General features: G+C 45.3%; 1 protein-coding gene across 2 annotated transcripts in view; it reads right to left on the bottom strand.

Moving 5' to 3' along the window:
* The window catches only part of CDH4 (cadherin 4), a 756000-nt gene that overhangs the window by 142659 nt on the left and 585844 nt on the right, over nt 1–27497 (bottom strand). For both annotated transcript variants that reach the window (XM_035121942.2, XM_060277334.1), the window contains exon 6: nt 17234–17378. In XM_035121942.2, coding sequence (XP_034977833.1) covers nt 17234–17378 — 145 coding nt within the window. The remainder of the gene's footprint in view (nt 1–17233; nt 17379–27497) is intronic.

Here is a 27497-nt window from a genome sequence, read left to right as displayed (position 1 = left end):
GCCCCCTTTGAGTGCATTTGCCTGGCTATAGTAATAACTCTTCCTTGACTGGTTTGAGAACTCTCTCTCTCTCTCTCTCTCTCTCTCTCTCTCTCTCTCTCTCTCTCTCTCTCTCTCTCTCTCTCTCCGTGCGTGCATGGACAGGAATATCTGACTTATGTGACTGAAATCCAGCCTAGGAAACTGCACGGAGGCAAGAGATACATCCATTGCTCCACCCACTTTGGCTGCTAGACTTGCCTACTACACTACTAGCAAACGGCCCTCAGAAGGTTGACCACAAGACAATGTGGCCCTTGGCTGGAAGAAAGCTTCCCTACCCTTTTCTATAAGATATACAAAATAACCTCAACAAATGCTTTTAATATAAAAAGCACTGCTTTTCTCTCTCTCGTTTTGCAATTTAAAGTTAATAATATCCCTGCGGGCTTTTATACCTTGCTGTGCATCATGTCGTTCCCCTTATAATCTCTTGGCCCCTTGGTCGCAATCTGAGTGCACGGAATGAAAACATCTGTATCTACATTTAGATACGATTACACATATATGGTTGACAAGGTGTGGAGCAAGCAGAGGAAACCAAATAATAGCAATTCATATCCTGGTCTGAAAAAAACATCAAGGAAAAAAAATGGAACGGGGCTGCCCAAATAACAAGTAACAGCAATAATCAAGAATTTTAAAAAGTCATGTGTAAGGCAAGAAAATGAATGAAATGCCTTTCTTCTGCAGAGGCAATGAGTTGAAAAGAACCTTTCTAAATACTCTGTGCAAAAGCTTCAGCACCAGGAGCTACTATGGCCTCTGCGGAGCTAGGGAGAGAGGGAATTGGTCCATCTAGCTCAGGATTGCCTATCCTAGGGGTAGCCAATATGGTGCACTCCAGATGTTGTGGACTACAAAACCCATCAGCCCCAGCCAGCATAGCCAATAGTCAGGGATGATGGGAGTTGTAGTCAAAAATGTCTAAAAGGCACCATGTTGACTATGCCTGACCTAAAGTGACCAGCAGTTGCTCTGCAGGGTTTCAGGTCCTAGATCAGGCATCCCAAAACTGCGGCCCTACAACTCCCATGATCCCTAGCTAACAGGGCCAGTGATCGGGGAAGATGGGAATTGTAGCCCAAAACATCTGAAGGGCCGAAGTTTGGGGGTGCCTGTCCTAGATGGAAATGTGGGAGATCTTGGACCATTTGCAGGTAAAGTACCACCAGCGAGTGTTGGCCCTTCCATATGTATATGGAGTGGCCGCTGAGACCACATAACACCGGTCCTAAGAGACCTACATTGGCTCCCAGTACGTTTCCGAACACAATTCAAAGTGTTGGTGCTGACCTTTAAAGTCCTAAACGGCCTCGGTCCTGTATACCCGAAGGAGCGTCTCCACCCCCATTGCTCAGCCCGGACACTGAGATCCAGCGCCGAGGGCCTTCTGGTGTTTCCCTCACTGCGAGAAGCAAAGCTACAGGGAACCAGGCAGAGGGCCTTTTCGGTAGTGGCACCCACCCTGTGGAATGCCCTCCCATCGGAGGTCAAGGAGATAAACAACTACCTGACATTTAGAAAACACCTAAAGGCAGTCCTGTTTAGGGAAGTTTTTAATCTGTGATATTTTAATGTATTTTGGTATTTGCTGCAAGCCGCCCAGAGTGGTGGGGGAAACCCAGCCAGATGGGCGGGGTATAAATAATAAATAATAATAATAATAATAAATAATATACCCACACATTTCTATAATCCCTTTCAAATTAATTAAACATGTGCAAGTGCAAACAGCTGCAGGTGATAAGGTGACAGGAATGCTTCCCCCAAGCCCTCAGATGTCCTTGCTTGAAGCTTGGCCTTCCCTGTAAGATATATATTTGCAGTGCTCCACTGCTATGAAAGTGAAATGTGCCTCAGCAGCCACTATCCTTTGCTGGCCATGAGGGCAGCAAGGAAGATTGAGAGCATTTCAGCTGCATGATGCACTAGCAGCATTTAGTAACGGCGGCTGAAGTCCTTTCCAGGTGCTCAGTGACCACATGGAGAGGGTGAGAATTGGGATAACACTCATGGTTGCTTGGAGAATAGGTCAGTGGACACCATCCCAAGGGCCCCTGCGCACTTTCCTGGAATGTGTGAAAAGGGCAAGTGACCTTTGTGTTTGCCCGCAAACTGTGAGGCATGCAGGAGAAATGCAAAAGATTAGAATCTGAATTTCCAGAGGCACCCAGAAATTCTGAAATGATGATATATTCCAAGATAGGAGTTGGCGACGCCTCGGTCATATTTGACCCCTAAGTGGCAACATCCGTCTTCCTAGATGCAATGCCAAAGGCAAAGGCAGAGCATGGACAAAGAGCAGCCATCTGTGGCAATGGAAGGCAGGGGCTGGTTATTTTGGAGATGGAGGCCTGGGGCCTGCTTGCACCCAACTCCCTTGTTAGATTTTTCCCTCTGACAAGTTAGACCAGCTTTCTTGTTGCGCTAGTAGGGATCCCCAAACCAGATCTGCTGCGAACCCAGGATCTAAAAAACACCACCAACAATTTGCAGACAACGGTAGCAGCCTTTTGACACCACACACTATCGAGCTCCAATTGGAAACTCCAACCATTCTCATTCACCGTTATTTGTTGTAATCAATGGCAGATTTTGACCTTTCAAGCAGCTAACCTAATTAATAAAAGACGTCACTTCCTAACTGCGGGAGATTATCAGCTTCATGAAAGGTGCAGTGAGATGCCTTAATGAGGATAAAAAAGAACAAGCTGGCCTGAAGAGGATTTTTTTGGAGAGAATGCAAGAGGAGCCTTGTCGCGAGTGACTGAAGTGATGCCTTTCATGTTAACAAAATTAAGTGCTTGGTTAAGAAAACGAACAAACCTTTTCTTTTGCACAGAAGTCTGCCGAGTTGTGATCACATTGTTGGGGCGTGTGTTCTGCGTGTTTTGTGGAGATTGATAATCATAACTAATTAACCACGCAGGCATCGCAGGAAAAGGACTGGAGTGTAATAACAACTCATGGCAAAGCACATCTTCGGGATGAGTCTCACGCATGTACGGCAAGTCAATGAGGATGTCAGGGGTGACTGACTGTAGGGGCTGTAACAGTCAGAGGTCCTGGGACTCATATAATGAGAAACTGAATGCAGATTAGCTCAAGTTCAATGTTCAAGCATCTTCCTTGTCTATAGGGAAAGTGTTGTGGTTCATTTTGCATGCAGAAGGGCCCAGATTCTATCTTCTGGCGTTTCCAGGTGAAGGTAAAGGGACCCCTGACCATTAGGATTCTGGGGTTGCAGCGCTCATCTCGCTTTACTGGCCGAGGGAGCCGTCGTACAGCTTCTGGGTCATGTGGCCAGCATGACTAAGCCGCTTCTGGCGAACCAGAGCAGCCCACGGAAACGCTGTTTACCTTCCCGCCAGAGCGGTACCTATTTATCTACTTGCACTTTGATGTGCTTTCGAACTGCTAGTTTGGCAGGAGCTGGGACGGAGCAACGGGAGCTCACCCCATTGCAGGGATTTGAACCGCTGACCTTCTGATCAGCAAGCCCTAGGCTCTGTGGTTTAGACCACAGCGCCACCCGCTTGCAAAGACCTGTATATGAAACCTTCGAGAGCTGCTGCCTGTCAGAGCTTACAATGCTGACTCAAAGACGGCAATCAACTCTGATTTCCTTCATTTGAGACAAGGCATGGAGTGTTTGTGAGTGTGTGCTTCTAAGCACCGAGGGCAAACCTCCAAAGGAGACGAGCATTGCTGGTGTTATTGCTTATGTGAAGAATGTTGTAATTAAAATCCTTTTTGCCTTCTCTAACTCGCTGCCACAGCAGTAGCTCTGCTTCCCCCACCCTGCCTCCCTTCCACAGTCCTCTTCTTGTTATTGATGTCCCTTTTAAAAAATTAAATAGCTGGGAGTGAGATCTACATGTCGCAAATTAAATTGGAGAAATCTCATAAAAATAAATATTCTACAGAATGCCAGGAACGGTGTTTTTTAAAGAAGCCAAAAAAAACAAAAACAAAAAAACAAAAAAGAGAGGAGATTATTCTATTAGTTCTCCTGTTGTTTATTTTTTTATTTTATTCCTCTGCCAGCAGAGATCCCCCTGAGAGATTAAAACTGTGGACTAATGCACAGATGGGGCGAGATACTTGAAAGTCATCTGGATATTAAGAATTTAAATCTTTTAGCCTCAGCGATTTGAACAGAAAGCCAATTATGGGCCTGAATTAGTTTTCAAATTAAACTACAATTTAAAGGTTTGTGAAATTAATCCTTTAAGGCATAGCCTTGCATTTCTACATAAGCTCACATGAAGATCCCAAATCTCCTGCCAAGTCTTGGGGGGGTGGGAGGAGGGAAGAGGTGTTCCCTTTTACCTGCTAGTGCACTTAATGAAGAAATTGCTCTGCATCCTGCCACTTGCGTTCCTGGTAAAAGGACACGGAAGAGCGTTGCTGAATGAGTTGGTAAAATTATAGGAGAGAAGGAAATGAAAGTGTCAGAAGCAAAAATTGCAGGGCAGCCGGATGTAAGAAGAGGAACCGGTCATTTTCAAGTGCAGGCAGCAGGTGGACTGTGAAAACAGCTCCCTTACCTGTCGAAATCTGAAGCTTCCTATTAATTGCAAGAATAACAAACCCCCTCTGGGGAAGGGGCTGCAGCTCAGTGGCAGAGCACTTGCTTTGCAAGCAGAAGGTCCCAGGTTCAATCCCCAGGCAGGGCTGGAAGAGAACCCTGTCTGAAATTTTGGAGTGCCATTGCCCATCAGAATAGACAATATGAATCTAGATCAGGCATCCCCAAACTTCGGCCCTCCAGATGTTTTGGACTACAATTCCCATCATCCCTGACCACTGGTCCTGTTAGCTAGGGATCATGGGAGTTGTGGGCCAAAACATCTGGAGGGCTGCAGTTTGGGGATGCCTGATCTAGATGGACCTCTGTATACGGCAGCTTCCTATGTTCCTACCACTGTCTGTTGCAAAGGGTTGTCTTATGAATCCCCTATGCACACATTCCAACACAATAGGGAGATAGAGTTCCAAGACATGTTTTGGAAATCTGATTAAAGTTGGTTTGCTTACACAATTCTTTGCGAGCCCAGTCGCAGTCTCCCTCTCTCTAGGAATGCTCCCGGGGAATTCAGTCTTTACCCATTTCAGTTTGACTGTCCTAGGCTAGTGACCAGATGCGAACTGAGCTACCCACAAGCCTTTGCAATTCCCGAACGGTCTGATTCAGTTCTTGGCTCAAAAGCAGCAGAATGAATGTGTAAAAAAGAAAGAAGAAAGAAAGAAAGAAAGAAAGAAAGAAAGAAGTTTAAAAATACATATTTAAATGCAAATTTTGTGTGGATGAAACATAGACTTATAGGTAGGGATGGCGATTTCTGAAAATCTTGATGTCAAACTTATCTGCATGGATTTCTCCCTTCTCATTCCTATCTTGCTGCTTAATCTCAATTAAAAAAACGAGTCTCCCTGCAACAATTCCACTAAAAATGCTGGTTTCCTAAGGAGCCAGCACATACACAGAAACATACCACAATGTTTATATATTAGTATATGTCTAAAATTATGCTGCATAAATATACAACATATCCTTCAACCCACTCTACTTGCAGGTGAACACATTCAAAATGGACCTGCACTAGAAACAGACTGGCTCACCCCTTCTGCTCTATTTATTTCTTTCATAAAAATTTATACACTGCTCGATTGCTAAAAATAAAGAACCCTCAAAGCGGCTTACAAAAAAGATAAAACAAAATTATAAAAAGGGGAAAAAATAACAACAAGATTTCAAGACTTTCGAAAAGTTAAAATAACAATAGGCTAAAAACAGATTTTAAAAATCCACATCACTTTCTAAACTTGATATGGGCAGGCTTGTCTAAACAAAAATCTTTTTGGCAGGCACCGAAAAGAGGATGGTGAAGACACCTGCCTGATATCAATAGGCAGGGAGTTCCAAAGATTATGTTCTTACAAACATGAAATGGCTGTTACGTGGCATCTGCAACATTTTGCTGATTGGAGTGGTTGAGTTGGCATATATGGTTTAAGGAAATCTTTCTTCTATTGTTGCAGTATGGCTTTAGCTATGCCCAATTTACAACACGGAACATCTTCTGGGGCCAGAAAGCATACCTGCCACCTGTACGCCACTGAAAGAGGAAACTGCAGAATCTGGAGACCTTTATCTACTCTTGAAAGGAAACTTCTGCAGCCGGAAAAGAACTTTGCTGATTAAGACTGCTGGAGGGTCCAGTGGGAATTTTCGGTTCTGGCTTTGCAGCTGCTTTTTTTTTTTTAACATGGCTATGTTCTTCACAGAGAGGCAAAGTTCAAAGAAGCAGAACATTATTTGAGGAGAGTAAAACATGGCCTTTTAAGATACACTTTCAATCACCAGCAGTGCATTAAATCAAAACAGCTCGGGAAAAAGGGGGGAAGCTGATTTGGCGTGTGTGTTTTTAAAAACGGTTCAAATCTATTTCATGTTCTGAATTCATTTGAAAAGCTCAGCAAAGACCCGTGTTTAACACATAATAATAAAAAAGGCGAACACTAAAGACTTCATCTGCATAACCTTACACTAATGACATGAGAAGCAGTTAGGGAGAATTTATTCTTCGGCATTTTTAAAGCGGAGCAAAGGGAGCTCCTTTTTAATGTGAGCCGGGGGTGCAATACATAGCAGACTTGATATGCCTTTGCTTACATGGGCTAGCAGTTTTATTCCACAAGGACTATCTTGCTTTCAATATAATAATGTACTGTTTGGCATTATAAAACGACTACTCTCTCTCCCCCCCTTTCAATAAAAGAAAGAAATAATTTCTTAGAAATCACAAAGGCAACCATAATATCCATGGGCCTCCTTACCACCTTTATACCAGATTTTAAACTCACCTCTATCCAAAAGTCTGAGGATGAGTAACTCAGCTGAAGCAAATCTCCCCACCCCACTTCCCAAATTCCTCCTCTGCAATTCTTGCCTGTGAATTTTGAGGGAGAATATTCTCCAGTGTCTGGCATTTTGACATCTGATGGCATTTAATAACCGATTTCAATATTTGATATGAACTGACAGTTAGTATGATGGTATTTGATAGCTGACAAACTGTGACAGGAAACATCTGACTGTCTTCAATTTTTGACATCTATCTTGCAACAGCAGTTCATTATTTTTGTATTAATGTAGTTAATACCTTTATCCAATTAGGTTATAGGCAGACCTTGATTTTAAAGCATAATGTCAAATTTCAGGATTCAATTCCATCATCGCTATCTACATTTTAAAACAGAAAAATCTGCAAAATTTGAATGCCCACCCCTAAATTAATTTAAGTTCTGCTGAGTTGCCCTATGTTAGAAAAGTGTGTGTGTATACATTGCAAAACAATCCAGTTTAAATAAAACGAGTAACGCCTAATCCATATTAATTCTGCCTCATACCACCCTACTATCAAATCCATCCAAAATTAAAGAAATTTCACGCACTGCTTCCAGAAGATGTTTGAATCTGAGCTTTGCCAAATATTCAAGGTAACAGATTATTCTGTAGAGAGGTAGGCTCTAGGAGAGGCATAGGCAAACTTGGCCCTCCAGATGTTTTGGGACTACAAGTCCCATGATCCCTAGCAGGGCCGCCTTAACCATATCTGGCGCCCTGGTGCCAAGATCCCTCCGGCGCCCCCCATGAGTGAGACAGGCACGAGGGGCGTGCGGGGAGCTGAGAGGCGCGGAGGAGACAGCCCCAGGCTCGCGCTCCCTGTGTGCCTCCGGAGAGTGGCCTGAAGCCACTCAAAAACTGAGAGGCGCGGAGGAGGAGGCCCCAGGCTCCCGCTCCCCACGCGAAGCTCCAGAAACGTGCGGGGAGTGCGAGCCTGGGGCCGCCGTGCTGCGGCTCTCAGCTGTTCAGGCGGCCCCAAGCCAGGACTCCCCACGTGCCTCTGGAGAGCTACCTGAAGCCGCTCAACAGCAGAGGCTTGCGGAGGCAGACACCAGCGTTCGGCGCCCCTTCCGCACCCCTGGCCAGGCGCCCTGGCGCTTTGCGCCACTCAGACCGGGCCTAGGGGCGGCCCTGATCCCTAGCTAACAGGACCAGTGGTCAGGGATGATGGGAATTGTAGTCCCAAAACATCTGGAGGGCCGAGTTGGCCTATGCCTGCTCTAGGAATATCTCCTTAGTTGCCTGTGCTGCCCTGACTTGGAAATGTGAAATATGATGATTAACTAAGGCTGCCATCCTAACCATGCCTACTCAGAAGTCATGCCTACCCACTGAAGTCAATGAGCAAGTAGGGCTAGGATGGCAGCCTAAGTGTATGGATGGTAGACCTAACTCAATGGGTTGTAGCAATCAGGCACCTGGTTTTCAGGTATTGGGGGCCAAAGATCTCCAGAAATAAAGCTAGCACCTTCAGCTGAGTGCAGAAGACAACAGGGAGCCATTGCAGATGTTTGATCACTGGTATATTATGCTTCCACCATTCTCTGGCAGTAGCTCACATAATTCTGAACCAGCAGAAACGTCTTGATTGCCATCAAGGGTTGTCATTCACCACCCTTTGGGACTTCATCATCTGAGATGAGGAGCGCTACTTGTAAGGACCAACTCTCCCAAGATGAACCAACCTGGACACTACAATCATCATCTTTGTGTGGCTACTCAAATGAGAGGTCTGGAGGGTGGCAACATGAGAATGGGTCTTTTCCACACTGGCTCACCATTTGTGGAATGCTCTCCCCAGGGAGGTTCGCCTGGCACCTTCATTACATATCTTTAGGTGCCATGCATTTGGGTGATTAACATTCTATGGCTTTTTTAAATGTATTTATGGGAGTTGAGGGTTATTGGTTTGTTTTAGTTTTATCATGTATTCTGTGTTTTCATTTCATATTTTGGTATTGTGGACCACTCTGTGATCTTTTGGTATACAAAGTTAATAAATAATAAAGTGGTTTTTGAAATACAAGGATGTGAGAGCCTGGTCCAGCCAGGTGCATCTCAGGCCAGCTGAATCAATGGCATTTAAAAGTCTAATAGGATCATCAGGGTGTGACCACTCCGATATTTGCTCCTTTGCGGGAACATTCACTCAAGGGCAGTGTTACAATGAGGTCAAATTGCCAGTAGCATGATGAGGTCAAAAACTGTCAGTTTGTCACATATCTACAGACACATCTACAGATATATGGCAGACAGTGGGTAGTATCCAAATTAGTACTGAGTTACGTGTCCCATCACAGCAAGGTTTTCTGCTTGTGCAATGAGACTTCTCCACTCTCCTCTTCCCATGTGCCCCCTAAATATGTTCTAGGGGTTCCCTCGGCTCTCAGAAACAGGTTCAGGGAGGGCATGGGGTACATGCAGTGGCTGGAGGGGGTGGGGAAGTCCCATTGTACAAGGAAAAATTATTCTGCTGATGGAACATGTCAGTTGGATATCACCATAAATATGGAAGGGGTTGAAATAGCAAGAACAATTCATATTCTTGTCTGGAAGCATTTCAGGCAAGAAATCGGAATGAGAACGTGCCAAATTGCGTATAATTGTAACCATCAAAATAAACAGGTGCACATCACAACGAATGGAGATGCTTCCAATTCTTCTGTGGATGTAGTGGGTTAGAACCTTTCAAACTGCTCTGTGGAAAAGCCTCTGCCGTAGATCTACCTTGGCATATTGTCCATTGAAACAAAGCTCAAGCGTTGCACCCAACTTGTCTCTATAACGCCTCCCAACCCTACATTACCCAATAAACATAGTTGTACATACTTCAGTTCCCAGCATTGTTGGTTGTCAACTGTCCAGAACTGCTACTGAACCACCTTTCCAAGAAGGGAAGTTTGGTGATCAGTAGTAATGTATACGTGGGTAGATCTTTTCAAAGTAAGGTTGAATGACCACAGATTTCAGGTTATTCACCACTGTACCTCCCCTAAACATGACATTAATAATGACCCAGCCAGCAAGGTTTCCCCCATAACCTAAAGTGCATCTTTTGCATCAGTGGGCAAAAAAGAGTTAATTGTTTTGGATAAAGAACAAACCAGAATAAAAGGACAAGGCTGAGCCAGTTGGCAACCCACACTTGCAGCTGTCAAGTCACCCATAGGCTGGACCATCTGACTGCATGACCTTGCCTTTTTCTGAAAGGCATAACATCACAGTGATTGCTGATGTGCAGAATGAGGGCTTCTCATGGCTCGGCCCCCCATGAAATTTAGCAAAGGCAAGGAAGAGAAATTCAATAACCAATATAAACCCTTTAAGAGAATACAGATTAAATAACGGGGTGGTTCTGGGGAAATACATCAAAGGAGAATGTAATTGCTTCTGAATAGGAGAGACAGTTTTGTACCCATATTATGGTTTGGAATAGATAGTTAAAAAAAAAGGGGGGGGGAATCCCACCCAAGCCCATAGCTCTAACCAGAAGAGCAAGCATTTTGTAGTCAAAGGTATCCAATTCTGATTTAATAGCTTAAAGGCTTATCCGGATTTTAAACAGGAAGAAGCTGCAATTTACTCTATCTATCATCCTAATGAGCAGAGCTAGTTTAACATCTGGTAACTCTTTTCTGTATTGATTTGTTTTAGAGTAAGACACAGGAAGTTTGATTTGCCACGGAAGTGTCAAGAGGATATCAGCTCATTTCAACGTACATGTGAGCTCATAGCAGTTTTTCGCCCGCTGAAATCCTGATGGAGTGTGGGATCCTTCCTGCACTAAGAGCATTTAAAGCGTGCTGAAAACATCTGCATGCACCTGAACGTCAAAGGAATTATCCAAATGCATTCCAGAAACCCCAAGCTTGCTGCCATAGCTCCTCCAAGACGTGCTCTTGTAAAATAGAGGTCTTTCAGGAGAAGGGCTTGCTGTATGCTATGTAATGACTCAGGCTCACTCAGGTTACTTAGTGGGTAGTCAGTGAGTTAAATCATGTCCTGAGTTTAAAAACTAACAGGCAATGTATAAATTGACAATCATATGTTTCAACCTTCAATCATATGTTTCAACACCTGCTGATCCCCCCCCCCCCCCCGTACCACCAGGCTTATGCAGAAAATATATTTCCATAATAAGTTGGTGGTGGTTCCTGACTTTTATTTTAAATTTTTAAAAAATTATATTGATAGATATAGGGATACTGTATAGAGTTGTAAACCACTTTGACAATTTTAGAAGATAGTCAGTCGGGGCATGTAAGGGCACAATATTCAACAATTCTGTCCACGAATCATAGAATCACAGAACTGCAGAATTGAAAAGGACCCCAGGGTGATCTTGTCCAAACCCATGCAATGCAGGAATCTCAGCTAAAGCATCAAAGAAGCAACAAGGGATGAGGCCAGGAGTGGGGGGAATCAGACTGTAGACAGAATGTGCCCCCCTCTGGCCAGTTTGGCCATTGGCACTCTCCCCGGGCCACACTCTGCACTGGTCTTGCTCAATAAACTCTGATTGCTGCTCTTGGCTGGTTGTGTCCTTGAAAGGGTGACCATGCTTCTTGTCTGGATGGAGAGCAGAGGGGTGTGTGTGTGTGTGGAAATCTGTGACTTTTGCCTGGCTGGAACACAGCCTACTCTACCAACGTAAGCATGGCATTCATTGCTCCACACATTTTTGTGGCCCCACCCACTGCTCTCACATGGCCCCAGGAAGGCTGCCCATGAGGAAATGCAGTCCTCCTCCAGCTGAAAGAAGGTTACCCCCCCCCCAGACTAGATAAAGAAGGAGACGGCGATGTAGGCTGCAGAATGAAGCAGGCATGTGGGCTGCCCCACAACAAGCTACAGGTAAGGAAGAGCACTTTTGAATGTTGTATGACATTAAAAAAAACAAAACCCTCCATGCAGCCAAACCAAACCTTAGCACTTCTGGGAGGCAGGTTCTAGCCCAGACATTTGTGGATGTGCACCAGGGACTGGCTGGATGAAGAAGAGTGGTGGGACCTTTCCTCCCAAGGAGGGCTCCAAAGATGACATCTTAGAGCAGGCATTCCCAAACTGTGGCCCTCCAGATGTTTTGGCCTACAACTCCCATGATCCCTAGCTAACAGGACCAGTGGCCAGGGAAGATGGGACTTATAGTCCAAAACATCTGGAGGGCCAAAGTTTGGGGATGCCTGCCTTACAGCCTGGTGGTGGGACACTGGGTCTAAAATGGTGTGGTCTGCTCTATTGGCTCATTCTGCTGCAGGTGTAGACCCAGTGTCACCACAAGAGCAAAAGAAAGCAAAAGAGAAGAGGCGTGGACTTTCCGCCCTCAAGGCATAAATCAAAACACTTTGTCCCTGCTACATATTTTTGGTACCCTGTTCCAATTCCTCAACAGGCAGAAAGGCAATCAATCCCAATTGCCTTTCCTCTCGTTAAAAATGGTGTCCTCCAGAGGTTTTTTTTATATGACAACTACCCCAGGCAATGGAGAAGTTATGACAAATGTTTGCTGACACAATCCAAGAGGAATGTGATATTTAACCCTTCCACCAGGTAAACAACAGTGGAAGACAAATTTATCAAGGGAAAACAACCTCATTAAGTCTGCCCTGAGATCTTTATTTCTCAGCATGTTCCCTACTGTTCACAAAATAACCTACATTTCTCCCCCCCAAAAAATACCCCAAACATTGAATTCCTTCACATTTGTTATTATTAAAGCTCCTGACAGATGAAATTTGCTGTCAATTAGCTGCCTTAAATTGATCAGATGGACGGAATTAATGGACTAATTACTGGAAATAATTGATTTATCTCAATGCAGGTGGTCACATTTTGAAGACGATGAAGGCAACAATTTCTCTTGACTAAGGAACATAGATGGTTTAAACAGAGCATTTTGAAGAGGTAACGGAGGTGGATATAAGGTACGGAAACCCTTTCGTAGTGTGGAGTTTTAATCAAAATTATCATTTTTTTGCTATAAAAATGTATTTATAAATTGTGACAAGTGGGTGAGGGGCAATGACAGTGGTGTCTTCCTGGTGGGAAGTTGGCCAAGATAGAAAAGAGTGGCGGCGAGAATGGAGGAGTTGAGGGTTGGCAGGGGCAGCCTGGAGTTCCCCTGACCCCACTGCCACCTTGGCTTTCTTCATTCTGATAAGTGGAGTTCCACCAGCAGGAAGGTCTCACTGCTGGCTCCCACCTTCCACAAGCCACTACTGAAGCTTGGCTTGTTGGGTTAGGTTCACAACACCTGGAAATGCCCAATCTCTCTCAAAGATTACAAATTGCCCCGTTCCTTGAGCCGGTGCAGAGATGTTCTCCATGAGGGCTGATCTATTTGGGCAAACAGGGCACTGTCCCACCAACTTTGGCCTGCCCTCGACCAGCCCCCACCTGCCTGCCTTCCTCCTTACAAGCAGCCCTGGCTTTCAGCTTCCTCTCCCTTAGCCTCAGAGTTGCCTGTGTAGAACTGTGTAGAACTCTGCAGGCTAGCAAGGTTATGCTTAAAATTCTACAAGGCAGGCTTAGGCAGTATGTGGACCGAGAACTCCCAGAAGTGCAAGCTGGATTTCGAAAGGGCAGAGGAACCAGAGACCAAATAGCAAACATGCGCTGGATTATGGAGAAAGCTAGAGAGTTCCAGAAAAACGTCTACTTCTGCTTCATTGACTATGCAAAAGCCTTTGACTGTGTCGACCACAGCAAACTATGGCAAGTTCTTAAAGAAATGGGAGTGCCTGATCACCTCATCTGTCTCCTGAGAAATCTCTATGTGGGACAAGAAGCTACAGTTAGAACTGGATATGGAACAACTGATTGGTTCAAAATTGGGAAAGGAGTACGACAAGGTTGTATATTGTCTCCCTGCTTATTTAACTTATATGCAGATTTCATCATGCGAAAGGCTGTACTAGATGAATCCCAAGCCGGAATTAAGATTGCCAGAAGAAATATCAACAACCTCAGATATGCAGATGACACAACCTTGATGGCAGAAAGCGAGGAGGAATTAAAGAACCTTTTAATGAGGGTGAAAGAGGAGAGCGCAAAATATGGTCTGAAGCTCAACATCAAAAAAACCAAGATCATGGCCACTGGTCCCATCACCTCCTGGCAAATAGAAGGGGAAGAAATGGAGGCAGTGAGAGATTTTACTTTCTTGGGCTCCTTGATCACTGCAGATGGTGACAGCAGTCACGAAATTAAAAGACGCCTGCTTCTTGGGAGAAAAGCAATGACAAACCTAGACAGCATCTTAAAAAGCAGAGACATCACCTTGCCGACAAAGGTCCGTATAGTTAAAGCTATGGTTTTCCCAATAGTGATGTATGGAAGTGAGAGCTGGACCATCAAGAAGGCTGATCGCCGAAGAATTGATGCTTTTGAATTATGGTGCTGGAGGAGACTCTTGAGAGTCCCATGGACTGCAAGAAGATCAAACCTATCCATTCTTAAGGAAATCAGCCCTGAGTGCTCCCTGGAAGGACAGATCGTGAAGCTGAGGCTCCAATACTTTGGCCACCTCATGAGAAGAGAAGAATCCTTGGAAAAGACCCTGATGTTGGGAAAGATTGAGGGCACTAGGAGAAGGGGACGACAGAGGATGAGATGGTTGGACAGTGTTCTCGAAGCTACAAACATGAGTCTGACCAAACTGCGGGAGGCAGTGCAAGACAGGAGTGCCTGGCGTGCTATGGTCCATGGGGTCACGAAGAGTCGGACACGACTAAACGACTAAACAACAACAACAACAACAACAACAACAACAACAACTCTGCAGGGAGGAGAATGAGCACAAAAGAAGGATTACTGGGCTCTGCCTGTCACTGGCTCTGGTACTAGTTACTGTTGGTTTCCTTGCCTTCTGCCCTACCAGTCCCAATGGGTACCAGCCATCACTGGATGCTCTGAATCACTGATTTTCAACTGATGGGGAGTGATCCAAAATCTAAGTCCTGCCTAACTTACATTAAATTGCATTGCTTGCTACCTGAGACCCAGAAGTGGTTCACGCCCCAACCTAAGCTGCAAGTTTCAACTACATCATTTCTTCTGTTTTGTTTTTAATTTCCTTCTGCATTTTAATGAGAAGGGAAAAGAGAGGCAGTGAGGCAACAACAGAGAGAAGCAGAAAAAGAGGGAAAGCCTCGAATCACAGATCAGGAAGGGAGAAATTAGGCTGTCTAAAATAGGATTTTGTGTGATGCAGGAAATCCAAGGGCATCAATGCATCCCCAACAAATGGCCATTCAGCCTGTGCTCGAAGATCTCAACTGACGGAAAACTCACCATATTTCCAGGTGATTGTCTCCATTGTTGAACTGCAAGCACAGGGATGGACAATGTGGTGCTCTGCAGATTTTTGGGTCCCTCCAGATTTTGCTGTATTACATATTCCATAATCCCTGACCTTTGGCCATGCTCTAACAACAGCTGGAGGGAATTGCATTAAGTTACCCCGCTCAAGGAAAGTCCTTGGGGAAAGGAACTTTTGCATGGAAGTCAAAGGTAGGGGCCACTCAGCACTACGCACAGGTCAATGTCAGTTTTGGCTTCTGTCAGTTTCTTGTTTTCCAGTATTATTCTCAGTTCTACATGAGTTTGCCAAATTATTATTATTATTATTATTATTATTAATAATAATAATAATATAATCCTCTCAAAAATTCAACAGCATTTTAGTGCGGATTTCTCCTAATAAACACATTTTTTATTTGCATTCCCCCAAATCTCCCCCCCCCAAAAAATCAATGTTTCCTAATATAATACATTTTCATGAATATATCCATTTTTATGAACATTTCACCTTAGTGTATGCATTTTTGTATACATGACTTGGCTAGAGAACTGCACTGTAAAATTTGGAGAAATGCAGATTTCAAAGGCTGCCTCTGTTTCAGTTTCCAGAAAGTGCAAATTACGTTCATTTGCCTTTAAAGGCAAACTGAACCAAATATCTCCCCCACCCCTACACAGCTCAGACAGACCCCAGAGTTACTTAGTACAGCTCATGCCAGGCCCATGCAGAGCTTGTCTGAAACCCGGGGCAGGAGTCTTGAGCATGAGATATGCTGCCTCAGTGCTGCTGCCTAATCTGATCTGATGCTTACACACAAGTATGCAGTAACTCAGGTCCAGATTTTACTATTGAAGACTTGCAGTGCATATAAAAAAGGTAAAAGGTAAAGGACCCCTGGATGATTAAGTCCATTCAAAGGCGACTATGGGGTTGTGGCGCTCATCTCGCTTTCAGGCCGAGGGAGCCGGCGTTTGTCCACAGAATGTTTTCTGGGTCATGTGGCCAGCATGACTAAACCACTTCTGGAGCAACGGGACACCGTGACGGAAAGCAGAGTGCATAGAAACGCTGTTTACCTTCCCACCACAGCGGTACCTATTTATCTACTGCACTGGCATGCTTTCAAACTGCTAGGTTGGCAGGAGTTGGGACAGAGCAGCAGGAGCTCACCCCGTCACAGGGATTCGAACCGCCGACCTTCTGATCGGCAAGCCCAAGAGGCTCAGTGGTTTAAACCACAGTGCTACCCCCATCCCTTACAGTGCATATGGACAGGCATGGGCCTTTTGCCCATGGCTGCTTCATCCATTATGTCATTGGTCAGCTGGGAGGCAAGTAAGTCCGAGTAAGTAAGTCTGAAGCTCAGGGCAAGTGTACCCCAGCCTCTGTATGGGTCTGACCTGTGTTTTGGGCTTGTAACGCCTAGATAGGGCTCTTGACTAATAGCATCTAGGGCTTGCCGATCAGAAGGTTGGCGGTTCGAATCCCTGTGACGGGGTGAGCTCCCATTGCTCCATCCCAGCTCCTGCCAAGCTAGCAGTTCGAAAGCACGAAGTGCAAATAGATAAATAGGTACCGCTTCGGCAGGAAGGTAAACGCCGTTTCCGTGTGCTGCTCTGGTTCGCCAGAAGCGGCTTTGTCATGCTGTCCACATGACCCGGAAGCTGTACACCGGTTCCCTCGGCCAATAAAGCGAGATGAGCGCCGCAACCCCAGAGTCGTCCACAACTGGGGTTTACCTTTAAAAGAATCTTGTCGTTTTTATGATTTGGCGTGAACGAGCCCAATGCTGTTCAAGGGCTGAATGTGTCAACTGCTCTGGGATTCCTCCACACCCCCTCCTGTTCTTTAATGGATGCTCTACATAGAAATAAACAACAATGCTTAACATCCAAGGATGGGCAAGGGACACAATATAAAACAGCACTTTATTATCCAAAGACCTGCAGCAGTTCCACGGGCAATTCCTACTGTACCTGGTTTGGATCCTTCATCAACGGATCCATTATAGACTTGGTTTATGAACTCTGGCCTGTTGTCATTCATGTCAATAACGTAGATGTAGAGGTCAATGGGGTTCTCCACTTTGTTTCCATTCATATCCACTGCATGCGCTCGAAGCTGTTAAGAAAAAGAGAGGAGGGGGAAAGCCACATCAGTAATGGGATTCAGCACTCGGCGAGGCTGTGTGTCATCTTCTGTCATTTAGACTCTTCGACAACATTAGGATTTATAACTGTCAGAATACAGTAATGGAAATTTTCTATGGAGTTTTCTATAGCAAAGCTATCCAGCTGATTTTGGTATGCATAATAATATGAACCTTGAAGTTCTGCTGCAGTTTTAACGGCTTGCTTGAATCTCTGTGTTCTGGACAAACCTCAGGGTGGTGCAGCTATACATATTAAAACATCTGCTTTTTCTATAAAAGAGAAAAAGGAGGAGGAGGAGGAAGATATATTGACATTCTTTAAGCAAATCCCATCATAGTTATGGGGAAACCTGACCTCATTTTTTGAAAGTTCCACTGGATTTGCGCTAAACTCTAAGCATAGTGTGGGGTATCAGTTTTGGGGGATGCTATCTGGACCCAGGTAGCGCTGTGGTTAAACCACTGAGCCTAGGGCTTGCTGATCAGAAGGTCGGCGGTTCGAATCCCTGTGACGGGGTGAGCTCCCGTTGCTTGGTCTCAGCTCCTGCCTACCTAGCAGTTCGAAAGCATGTCAAAATGCAAGTAGATAAATAGGAACCGCTACAGCGGGAAGGTAAATGGTGTTTCCATGTGCTGCTCTGGTTTGCCAGAAGCGGCTTTGTCATGCTGGCCACATGACCTGGAAGCTGTACGTCAGCTCCCTCAGCCAATAATGTGAGATGAGCGCGCAACCCCAGAGTCGGTCACGACTGGACCTAATGGTCAGGGGTCCCTTTACCTTTACCTTTTTATCTGGGGTAAGGTTTTTGGATTTCTCAAAAAACGGAGGACATATTGTCATACTTTGAAGTCCTGTTGGGACCTAAGGGTTCTTCCTCCTTCCTCCTGGTTTCTGTGTGGCACAGTTTCACCGTGGCAGCCTCAACAGTGGGTTACTTAGTCTCTTAGGCCACTGTGTCAACAAATCTCCATGCACAGGAGAGTGGCAAATGCCTTTATAGAGACAGATTTTTTATTTCTTCAGCGCAAACCCAGAAACGATAAAGGCAAAAGCAATCAATCAAGAAGAGCGGAAAACTTCCGGAACTTTCTTCTCTGCCAAGCTGTTATCAATACAAATATTAAGAACACATCATTTCTTCAGAACCACCATCTGTTTTTTCATACTAAAGAAACCTATCTTCCATTTTCTCAGATGATTACTCATTGTTCTGTCTATTTATGTAGGTAGTTTTTTTAAAAAAAATCTTTTTCCTGTTCCTAGTGGGCCATTTTTGTGGTTATTCACACTGATACTTAAAATGATTGAACGCAGCATGCCATTTCAGCTGAGGACGCAACAACTAATTGCAAATAAATAACGTATTGTCGTAGGGATGTGGAGGAGAACTTTGTACAGTCCACTTCTCTGAATGTTGCAGAACAGTTCTTGGCTCAATAAATTTAAAAGCCCTGCTTCAAAACCATATATTTTAGAAACCAAATTTTGTGCAGACTTAATCCTGAAATGGGATGAAATGGATTTAGGAATAAACACTGATGTGTATTGGAAAGAAATTGATCTGCCTATTCCTAATGGTGCAGAAATATCTGCATGTGAGCAGCCAAACATGAACCACTTTGTAGTGGGGGAGCTGCTACTTCCACAGCTCCTTCAAATGCCATGAAGGTAATATCAGGAAAATCCTGCTGGTGTTGCTCCTTTCCAAGTGGCTTCAGGTGCCAGGAAGGATCAGGAAAGAGGAGAGGCTCTGGAAGAATGAGAGGTCTGGTGGGACCTTCTCCTTTGAAGATGCTGCTGCTAAGTAAGTGCCCCCTTTTTTGTCCTTTCTCAGCCTTTTCACTCACACCTGCCTCTTCTTCCTGCCCGATGCCCCTCCCCACTGAAAGTCCCAAGATACCTCTGGGCTCTCAACCTGACCTGCAGTAATCTGGGAGCCAGATTCCTTCAAATAGGTCCAATTTGGCTCAGGGTTTGAATCGCAGATAAATCTGGTGACCAGCCCTTCTGATTACATACCATCCAACATGTTGAGGCTGAAAACCGGGACCTGCGTCTTCTAGCCACTCTTCCTCACAAGTCACGTGACTCTTGTGAGAGCATAAAGCCCCAAAATGTGTGGTTCTGGGCTCTCGTAAGAGATATCACACATTTTGGGGCGCCATGCTGAAAGCATGGCTCCCAAATACAGGATGACCCGATTTAATCAGGGCAGTTGAGAGGTATGCAACCTTGTAGAAGTAATGCAACCTTGAGTGTATTGACTTTGAAGAAAATTCCATTGAGAGCAATGGCATTTCTGGATGTAAGCAGGCCAGTAATTTGTTTAATAAGCCCTCATAATGCCATGCTACTGAACTGTCTCCACATCCATGGTATACATTTTAAGGTTGCACAACTGTCAGTGTGTAGTAGGTTCTAAGCATGGATGGGCCACAGTTAGACAATGGTACTAAGACTTAGCTGCCAAGTATCCCGTTTTTTGCGGGAAACCCCCGGATTTTAATCCGTTTCCCACTGTTCTCCCGAATGGAGAAAAATCCTAGAAATCCCCAGGATTTCCTACCTGCCAGGGAGCCTCAGTTTTGGGTGCTGCTCTGACCATGTGTGGACACTGGAAATAGGGCAGGGCAACACCGGAAGTCGCTTCTACGCATGCCCGGCAGCCATCTTGGGCATGCGTAGAAGCGACTTCCGGTGTCGATCTGCCCTATTTCCAGTGCCCACACATGGTCAGAGCAGCCCCGGAAGTTGCTTCTATGCAACTTCCGGTGCCGCGCCGCTGCTGTTCCCGCATTTTTCAGCGGGAGACTTGGCAGGTATAACTAAGATGCTCGGTATTTTAATTTTAGGGCCTTCCCTTGGATTTCCCTTTTACCTTGTTCCATTTTCTTTAAGATTTTGTTCAATGAGTTTGCAGCTCTTTCTTGGGGAGATACAGCCAAATGACACCAATCAAGAGCATATACAAACACTTGACAAATATTTGGGATGTTCTGAATTCCATTGCGAATCACTTTGCTTACATTGAATCTCAGCTGGGATTCTTTTGTCCATTCGCCAACATTTAATGCAAATTTAGCTCACAGGCTACATAATTTCCTTTAAAAAGAGGTTTAGACAAATTTATGGAAAATAAGACCATCAAGGGCTGTTAGCTATAATGGCCAAGTGCTACCTCCAGCATCAAAGGCAGTATGCCTCTGAATTCCAGCTACTGGGCAGCACAAGTGAAGAAAATGCTATTGCATTGAGGTTCTGACTGCAGCCTTCCCCTGGACCTTACCTTCCAAGTCCCGGACTGCAGAATCCGGGACCGGCAGCCGTGTGACACCGGAAGTTGCGTCGACGTAACATCCTGTGTCGCTTTGCCCTTCTATGGGCACCAAAAATGGCTGCCGCCGGCTTCGAAAGTCGCTTGTACGCATGTCAGGAAGTGCGTCGATGCAACTTCCGGTGTCGCTCCGCACATCTATGGGCACCAAAAATGGCCGCCGCCTACACCGGAAGTCGCGGCTATGCACTTCCGGACATGTGTAGATGCGACTTTTGAAGCCGCCGGCGGCCATTTTTGGTGCCCATAGAAGGGCAAATCGGAAAGAAAAAAAATGGCCGCCGGCAGGAGAAAATAACGGAGAAAAATGGGAGACGAAGTGATACGGGGGACCACTAGGAAAAGGTAAGTAAAATCGGGGTTTTCCCGGAGAAAACGGGGTACTTGGCAGCTCAGCCCTGGACACCTGGTTAGCCACTGTGAGAACATGATGCTGGACTAGATGGGCCATTGAGCTGATCCAGGAGGTTCTTCTGGTCCTGAGTTTGGAGAAATCCATTTGGAGCTCTCTCTAGTCTGCTCAGAATTTCAGCCTTCTAAAAAGGCTGGTTCCATCTGCAAAGTTGCCCACTTCGCAATCCATCCCTGACCCTGAAACATTTTATAAATACGTTAAAATATATTAACAGGAGGGGAAAACACACACACACCTTTATGTTGTTTTCCCTTGTGAAAGGTTATCCATTTATTCCTAACCTCCTGTTTTAAAATCCATTAACTGGAAATCGTAGGAGCTCTGGTTTTCTCATCCCAACATTGCTATGTTTCTTCAGGGTTCTTTGGTGAGGAATTTGTTAAAAGGAAAGGTTAAAAAGCTAGCGAAGCGAAGCATCTTTTTGCAGAAGCCATGCTGGCTTTTCCTAAGCGAGGCTTATTTTTTCTAAAGGTTTAACAATTCTAGTCTTAATCATGCTTTCGACTGATTTACTAGAGATAGAAGTTAGGTTGACAAGCCTGTAATTTCTTGGATCCCACCTGGCTCCTTTTATAAATTGGTTTTACTTTGGCTACCTTCCAGTCAATGGGTTAAGAAGGTATTTTTTTATGGAGAAGCTGCATATTTTAGTTAATAGTTCAGCAATTTCATATCTTAGCTCTTCAATAATCCTCAAATGCCACCAATTCTGCATGACTTGTTATTTTTAAATGTCATCCTTTGTCACCTCTATTTGACACAGTTCTTTTGACGCATTATCTGAGGGGGGGAAGTGGTCTTGATGTGAAAACACAGGAACACAATTCACTCCATTTCTCTTCCATTTCCCTCTCTCCTCAGGCCATACTCCCTCTCCCCAGATCATACCCCTCATCAGCCTTGCTCTGCATCATTCTTGAATGCTTTTGCCTGGCTGGAATTTGCCCATGGAATTTGCTAGCGTGGTGTAGTGGTTAAGAACGGTGGACTTGTATTCTGGTGAACTGGGTTCAATTCCCCGCTCCTCCACATGCAGCTGCTGGGTGACCTTGGGCTAGTCACACTGAGGTCGCAAGCCCAAACGTGTCTTCTCAGAAGAAAGACCTACTCAATTCAGTGGGGCTTACTCCTACGTAGATGGGATTACAATTACAGCCATAGTTTTGATTTGGGTTGTTCCCCACCCCCTGCACAATCCCCCCCCCAAAACAGCATGAAACCCCATTGCTCCATGAGAAAGGGGATTGTTCTATGTTCATTCAAGGTGCACAATATCAAGTAGATAACTGCTCAGGCTGTGAACAGCTGGATACGCAATTTCTGAAACGTTAAAGGGGGGGAAGTTGGGGGAATGAAAGCAGAGCACAATCCTTGGACCATCCAGTAAGATGCTTTTAAATGTATATTTAAAGCAAACTTTCTAAATGGAAATTCTGATCCCAGTAGCTACTTGTCTTGGGTTTGAAATTGTTTTTATCCATGTAATTGCTTTATCTGTTTTTATAGATGTAGTGGTTTTGAATTGTACTTACATACCCACTTGCTTTATCTAAGTGTTTTGTGAAAATGTGCTTTGAGATATGTCACAAGAAGAGACTTATTCATCAAATAGATAAGATAGATAGATAGATGATAGATAGATGATAGATAGATAGATAGATAGATGATAGATAGCCTGGTGGGTTTGTAAGCACATTTCGTTAAAAATCCACCTGGAAGCAGGGCAGAAGGGGTTGAGTCCTGTTCCCTCTGAGAACTGGGATGGACCAGATTTCAGCCCATCCCTCCTTCCCTAGAACTGATTTGCAAATTCATGTGGAAAGCTCAGATCAGGTTAGTTCATATCGGTATCCACAAAGACTATATTTGCCAAGCATTTTTCACTGCCAGCACCGGAACCTCTGCTTGGGGAATCCCCACTTGCCAGCCCAGCTCTTGACACAAATGTGCCATTAAACAGATGTGTCAGCCGGGGCTTGTCTGCGTGTATCACTGCAGCAGCTTTAAGTGAGATTACGAGACACTTGCTCGCTGAATTGCTTTTTGCCTGAGTGCAAACCGCGAGCGAATGCATATGTATGTGGGGCAGTGTGCAGGCGACGCGCCGATAGGCTTACAGTGCAAAGAAATTACTTAACTCCTGGAGATTTCAAAGAAGAGCTATCAAATATAATTAAAACTTTGTCTGGGAAGGGAGGGAAGGATGGGGAGGCAGATGTGAAAGGATGAGATATCTGCTTTGCTCTCTGCTTTATCTCAGAAAGGAGGTATTTTTTTTCTGAGCTGGAGATAGAGCAAAGAAGGAATCCATCGCCATTTCAGTTTGAAGATAATAACTTTAATTCTAGCTGAGAATTACTTTTCTCCCCACCCCAAGGGCAATCTGCCCTTTGCCCTTTGACATTATTGAATAGCTGCATCTAACACAAATGGGGATTGCTAAGCAGGCAAGCGGCAAAGCTGTAAATACACAGGTGGAGAATGTACGTATCATACATATTTCATGATTTTAGAATTACAAAGTACAAAATCATAGAATCATAGAATCATAGAGTTGGAAGAGACCACAAGGGCCATCCAGTCCAACCCCCTGCCAAGCAGGAAACACCATCAAAGGATTCTTGACATATGGCTGTCAAGCCTCTGCTTAAAGACCTCCAAAGAAGGAGACTCCACCACACTCCTTGGTAGCAAATTCCACTGTCAAACAGCTCTTACTGTCAGGAAGTTCTTCCTAATGTTTAGGTGGAATCTTCTTTCTTGAAGTTTGAATCCATTGCTCCGTGTCCGCTTCTCTGAAGCAGCAGAAAACAATCTTTCTCCCTCCTCCATATGACATCCTTTCATATATTTGAACATGGCTATCATATCACCCCTTAACCTTCTCTTCTCCAGGCTAAACATACCCAGCTCCCTAAGCCATTCCTCATAAGGCATTGTTTCCAGGCCTTTGACCATTTTGGTTGCCCTCCTCTGGACAAGTATCCTTCTTGAACTGTGGTGCCCAGAACTGACACAGTATTCCAGGTGAGGTCTGACCAGAGCAGAATACAGTGGTACTATTACTTCCCTAGATCTAGATGCTATACTCCTATTGATGCAGCCCAGAATTGCATTGGCTTTTTTAGCTGCTGCATCACACTGCTGACTCATGTCAAGTCTGTGGTCTACCAAGACTCCTAGATCCTTTTCACATGTACTGCTCTCAAGCCAGGTGTCACCCATCCTGTATTCGTGCCTTTAAATATACATTTAAAGACTAAAAATGAGGTTCAGTTTCTTCTTTGTCTTTATATATATATATAAATGCAATAAATGCACTCTTGTCACAGTGGCCAACCAAATACCTCTGAGAAGCCCACAAGTAGAACTTGAGCCCAATTGTACTTTCCCCAGTTTCAGTTCCCCAAAACTGACATTTAGAGACACACTGCCTCCAACAATAGAAGTGGAGCGTAGCCATCAGAGTTAGCAGCCTTAACCTCCATGAATATGTCTGATCCTCTCCTAAACTTCCCCAAGCTCATCTTACAGGAGTGAACTCCATGGTTTCACTCTGTGCTGTACAGGACTGAAGGGCAAACTGGGTGGCAGGATGACGGACCAAGCTAGAAGTCAGGACCAAAGATTGAGCAAGGCTGCAGAAGCACACGAGGGCTCAAGCTAGGCTCAGGAGAAAGTGTGAGCTCCTTTTGTACTATCCAGATGTGGCCCAAATGCCCACCCCCTGGGGGGTGGAGTCAGCACAAGCCCAAAAGGTGCTACCTGCAATTCAGTAGTTTGCCACATGGGAACGGCTGCACATGGATCCATTAGAGCAGGTAGCAGGATGGCTGAACCACATTGTCTCTCTGAACCACAGACCTCCATAGCACATTGCAGGCTACTTTTGAAGCTCAAGCTACATGGGGCTCAGTTGCAACAATCTCCGCTATGCACCTAATTTTACTGCCACCACCGGCCTGATTTGTCTTGTTGGGGCAATGGACATACCCTCCAACATTTCTCCAATGAAAATAGGGAAGTCCTAAGGAAAAGTGTATGGCGCTGTGGTCTAAACCACAGAGCCTAGGGCTTGCTGATCAGAAGGTCAGCGGTTCGAATCCCCGCAACGGGGTGAGCTCCCATTGCTCCGTCCCTGCTCCTGCCAACCTAGCAGTTCAAAAGCACGTCAAAGTGCAAGTAGATAAATAGGTACCACTCCGGCGGGAAGGTAACAGGCGTTTCTGTGCACTGCTCTGATTCACCAGAAGTGGCTTTGTCATGCTGGCCACATGACCTGGAAGCTGTACACCGGCTCCCTCGGCCAATAACGTGAGATGAGCACCGCAACCCCAGAGTCAGTCACGACTGGACTAATGGTCAGGGATCCCTTTACCTTTACCTTTAAGGAAAAGCAGGACATTCTGGGATCAAATCAGAAACTGAGGCTGTAAATCCGGGACTGTCCCTGGAAAATAGGGACATTTGGAGGGTCCGAATGGAGGCAGCGGACAATATTGGAACTTAGGGGGAAGGGAGACAGCTTAGTGGCAGACCAGAGGATCTGGTCTGCATGCAGGTGGTCTCACGGCCAAATCCTGACATCACCAGCTAGGGCTGGGAATGCCCCCTGCCTGAAACCCTGGTGAAACCCAGTCAGTGCACTGAGCTAGATGGGCCAGTGGTCTAACTCTGTCTAAGGCAACTCCCAATGTTTCTAACACATGCACATGGAATCTACACCCTGCTTGTGGGCTTCCTTGAGTTACTGAAGACAGAAAAAATCACAGAGAGACTAGAGGCAGAAAAATTGCTCAAAAATGCATTATTCATAATGACTGCAGACTATGTACGCTTGGTGTGCAAAAGCTGGGATTTTGTGCTATGGAGAATTCACTACCTGGCTATTTTTCTGTTATGAGGTGGACTTGCAAATAAATACAACAGGCCACTGTTGAAAATGACGTATTTGTCTAGATCGACCATTGGTCTGATCTTGCCAGGCTACTCTTAATTAAAAGATGAAGGCCTGGAGACTTAATGAAGTCCAAAGGCTATCAACTTGTCAGCTGAGGCTCCAATACTTTGGCCACCTCATGAGAAAACCACTTCCGTGCCTTTGCCGGAGGTGGAGTTGTGGGCAGCCCGACGAGCCCATTGCGTGGGGGCTGCAGTGTCAGCCCCTACGCAATGGAAGTTCCCGCCTGCGTCACCCACGCCCTTGTCCAATAGGGATGAGGGGGCGGGGCCGCAGCGTTTAAACCCCACCGCACGGCCGGAGCTCGCTCTCTTTCTCCCAGTTCGCCGGAGCGAACAGAAGCACCCGCCCACCCGCCCCTTAAAAAGAGAATAGGGGGCGCTGCTGCGGACCTGGTCGGTTGCCTGGTTAGTCAGTGGACCGGGTAGGACTTTTCCCATACTGGGCTAGCCATGATGGGTTTTTCGCCTACCTCGTAGCATGTCGTCACAACTTAGGTTAGGCGGTTAGGCGTTGGAAATTTGCATAACAATAAGATGGAGGAGGGGCAGATTGCGTCATCACCTGCTCAAATTTGGAGAAGTAATTCCGTTAAAGGATTCCGGGGGCGAGGCTTGGTCCAGAGCCTGGAGTCGCCAGGGCCGTAAGGCACGCCCCGTACGGTGGCCACAGAAGGAGTTCCGGTTGATCTGCATCGCCGGGTTCCTTACTGGTGGTTAACTTCTCACGGACTTCAACACACGGGGTGGAGTCGGATTTAGTCTGATAGGTTCCAACGCCTAAGCCAATTCCGCTCAACATGCATATTTAATAAAGTTGTGGCCTGAACCACCCAATTAACCTTTAAATTCTGTGTCACGTGTCATTATTACACTGATCGGAGGGCATTGCTACACAAGAGAAAACTCCCTGGAAAAGACCCTGATGTTGGGAAAGATGGAGGGCACAAGGAGAAGGGGGTGATAGAGGAAGAGATGGTTGCACAGTGTTCTTGAAACCATGAACATGAGTTTGACCGAACTGCAGGAGGCAGTGGAAGACAGGAGTGCCTGGCATGCTCTGGTCCATGGGGTCATGAAGATTCGGAAACGACTAAATGACTAAACAACAAAAATCTATCTATCTATCTATCTATCTATCTATCTATCTATCTATCTATCTATCTATCTATAATCTGTCTGTCTGTCTGTCTGTCTGTCTGTCTGTCTCTCTCTGTCTGTCTGTCTGTCTGTCTGTCTGTCTGTCTGTCTGTCTATCTAGATGCATGGCAGAAGCAACATTCTTACAGTTCTTCCTGCTTTGGCTGGCTTTGTCCAAAGCTCTTGAGTATCATTCTCATTTCGGGCAGTTTGACCGTAGCTTGTGTCTTTTTGAATTA

The sequence above is a fragment of the Zootoca vivipara genome, chromosome 7 (assembly GCF_963506605.1).
Source record: "Zootoca vivipara chromosome 7, rZooViv1.1, whole genome shotgun sequence".
Lineage (NCBI taxonomy): Eukaryota > Metazoa > Chordata > Lepidosauria > Squamata > Lacertidae > Zootoca > Zootoca vivipara.
This window is presented reverse-complemented; position numbering and strand designations above follow the sequence as displayed.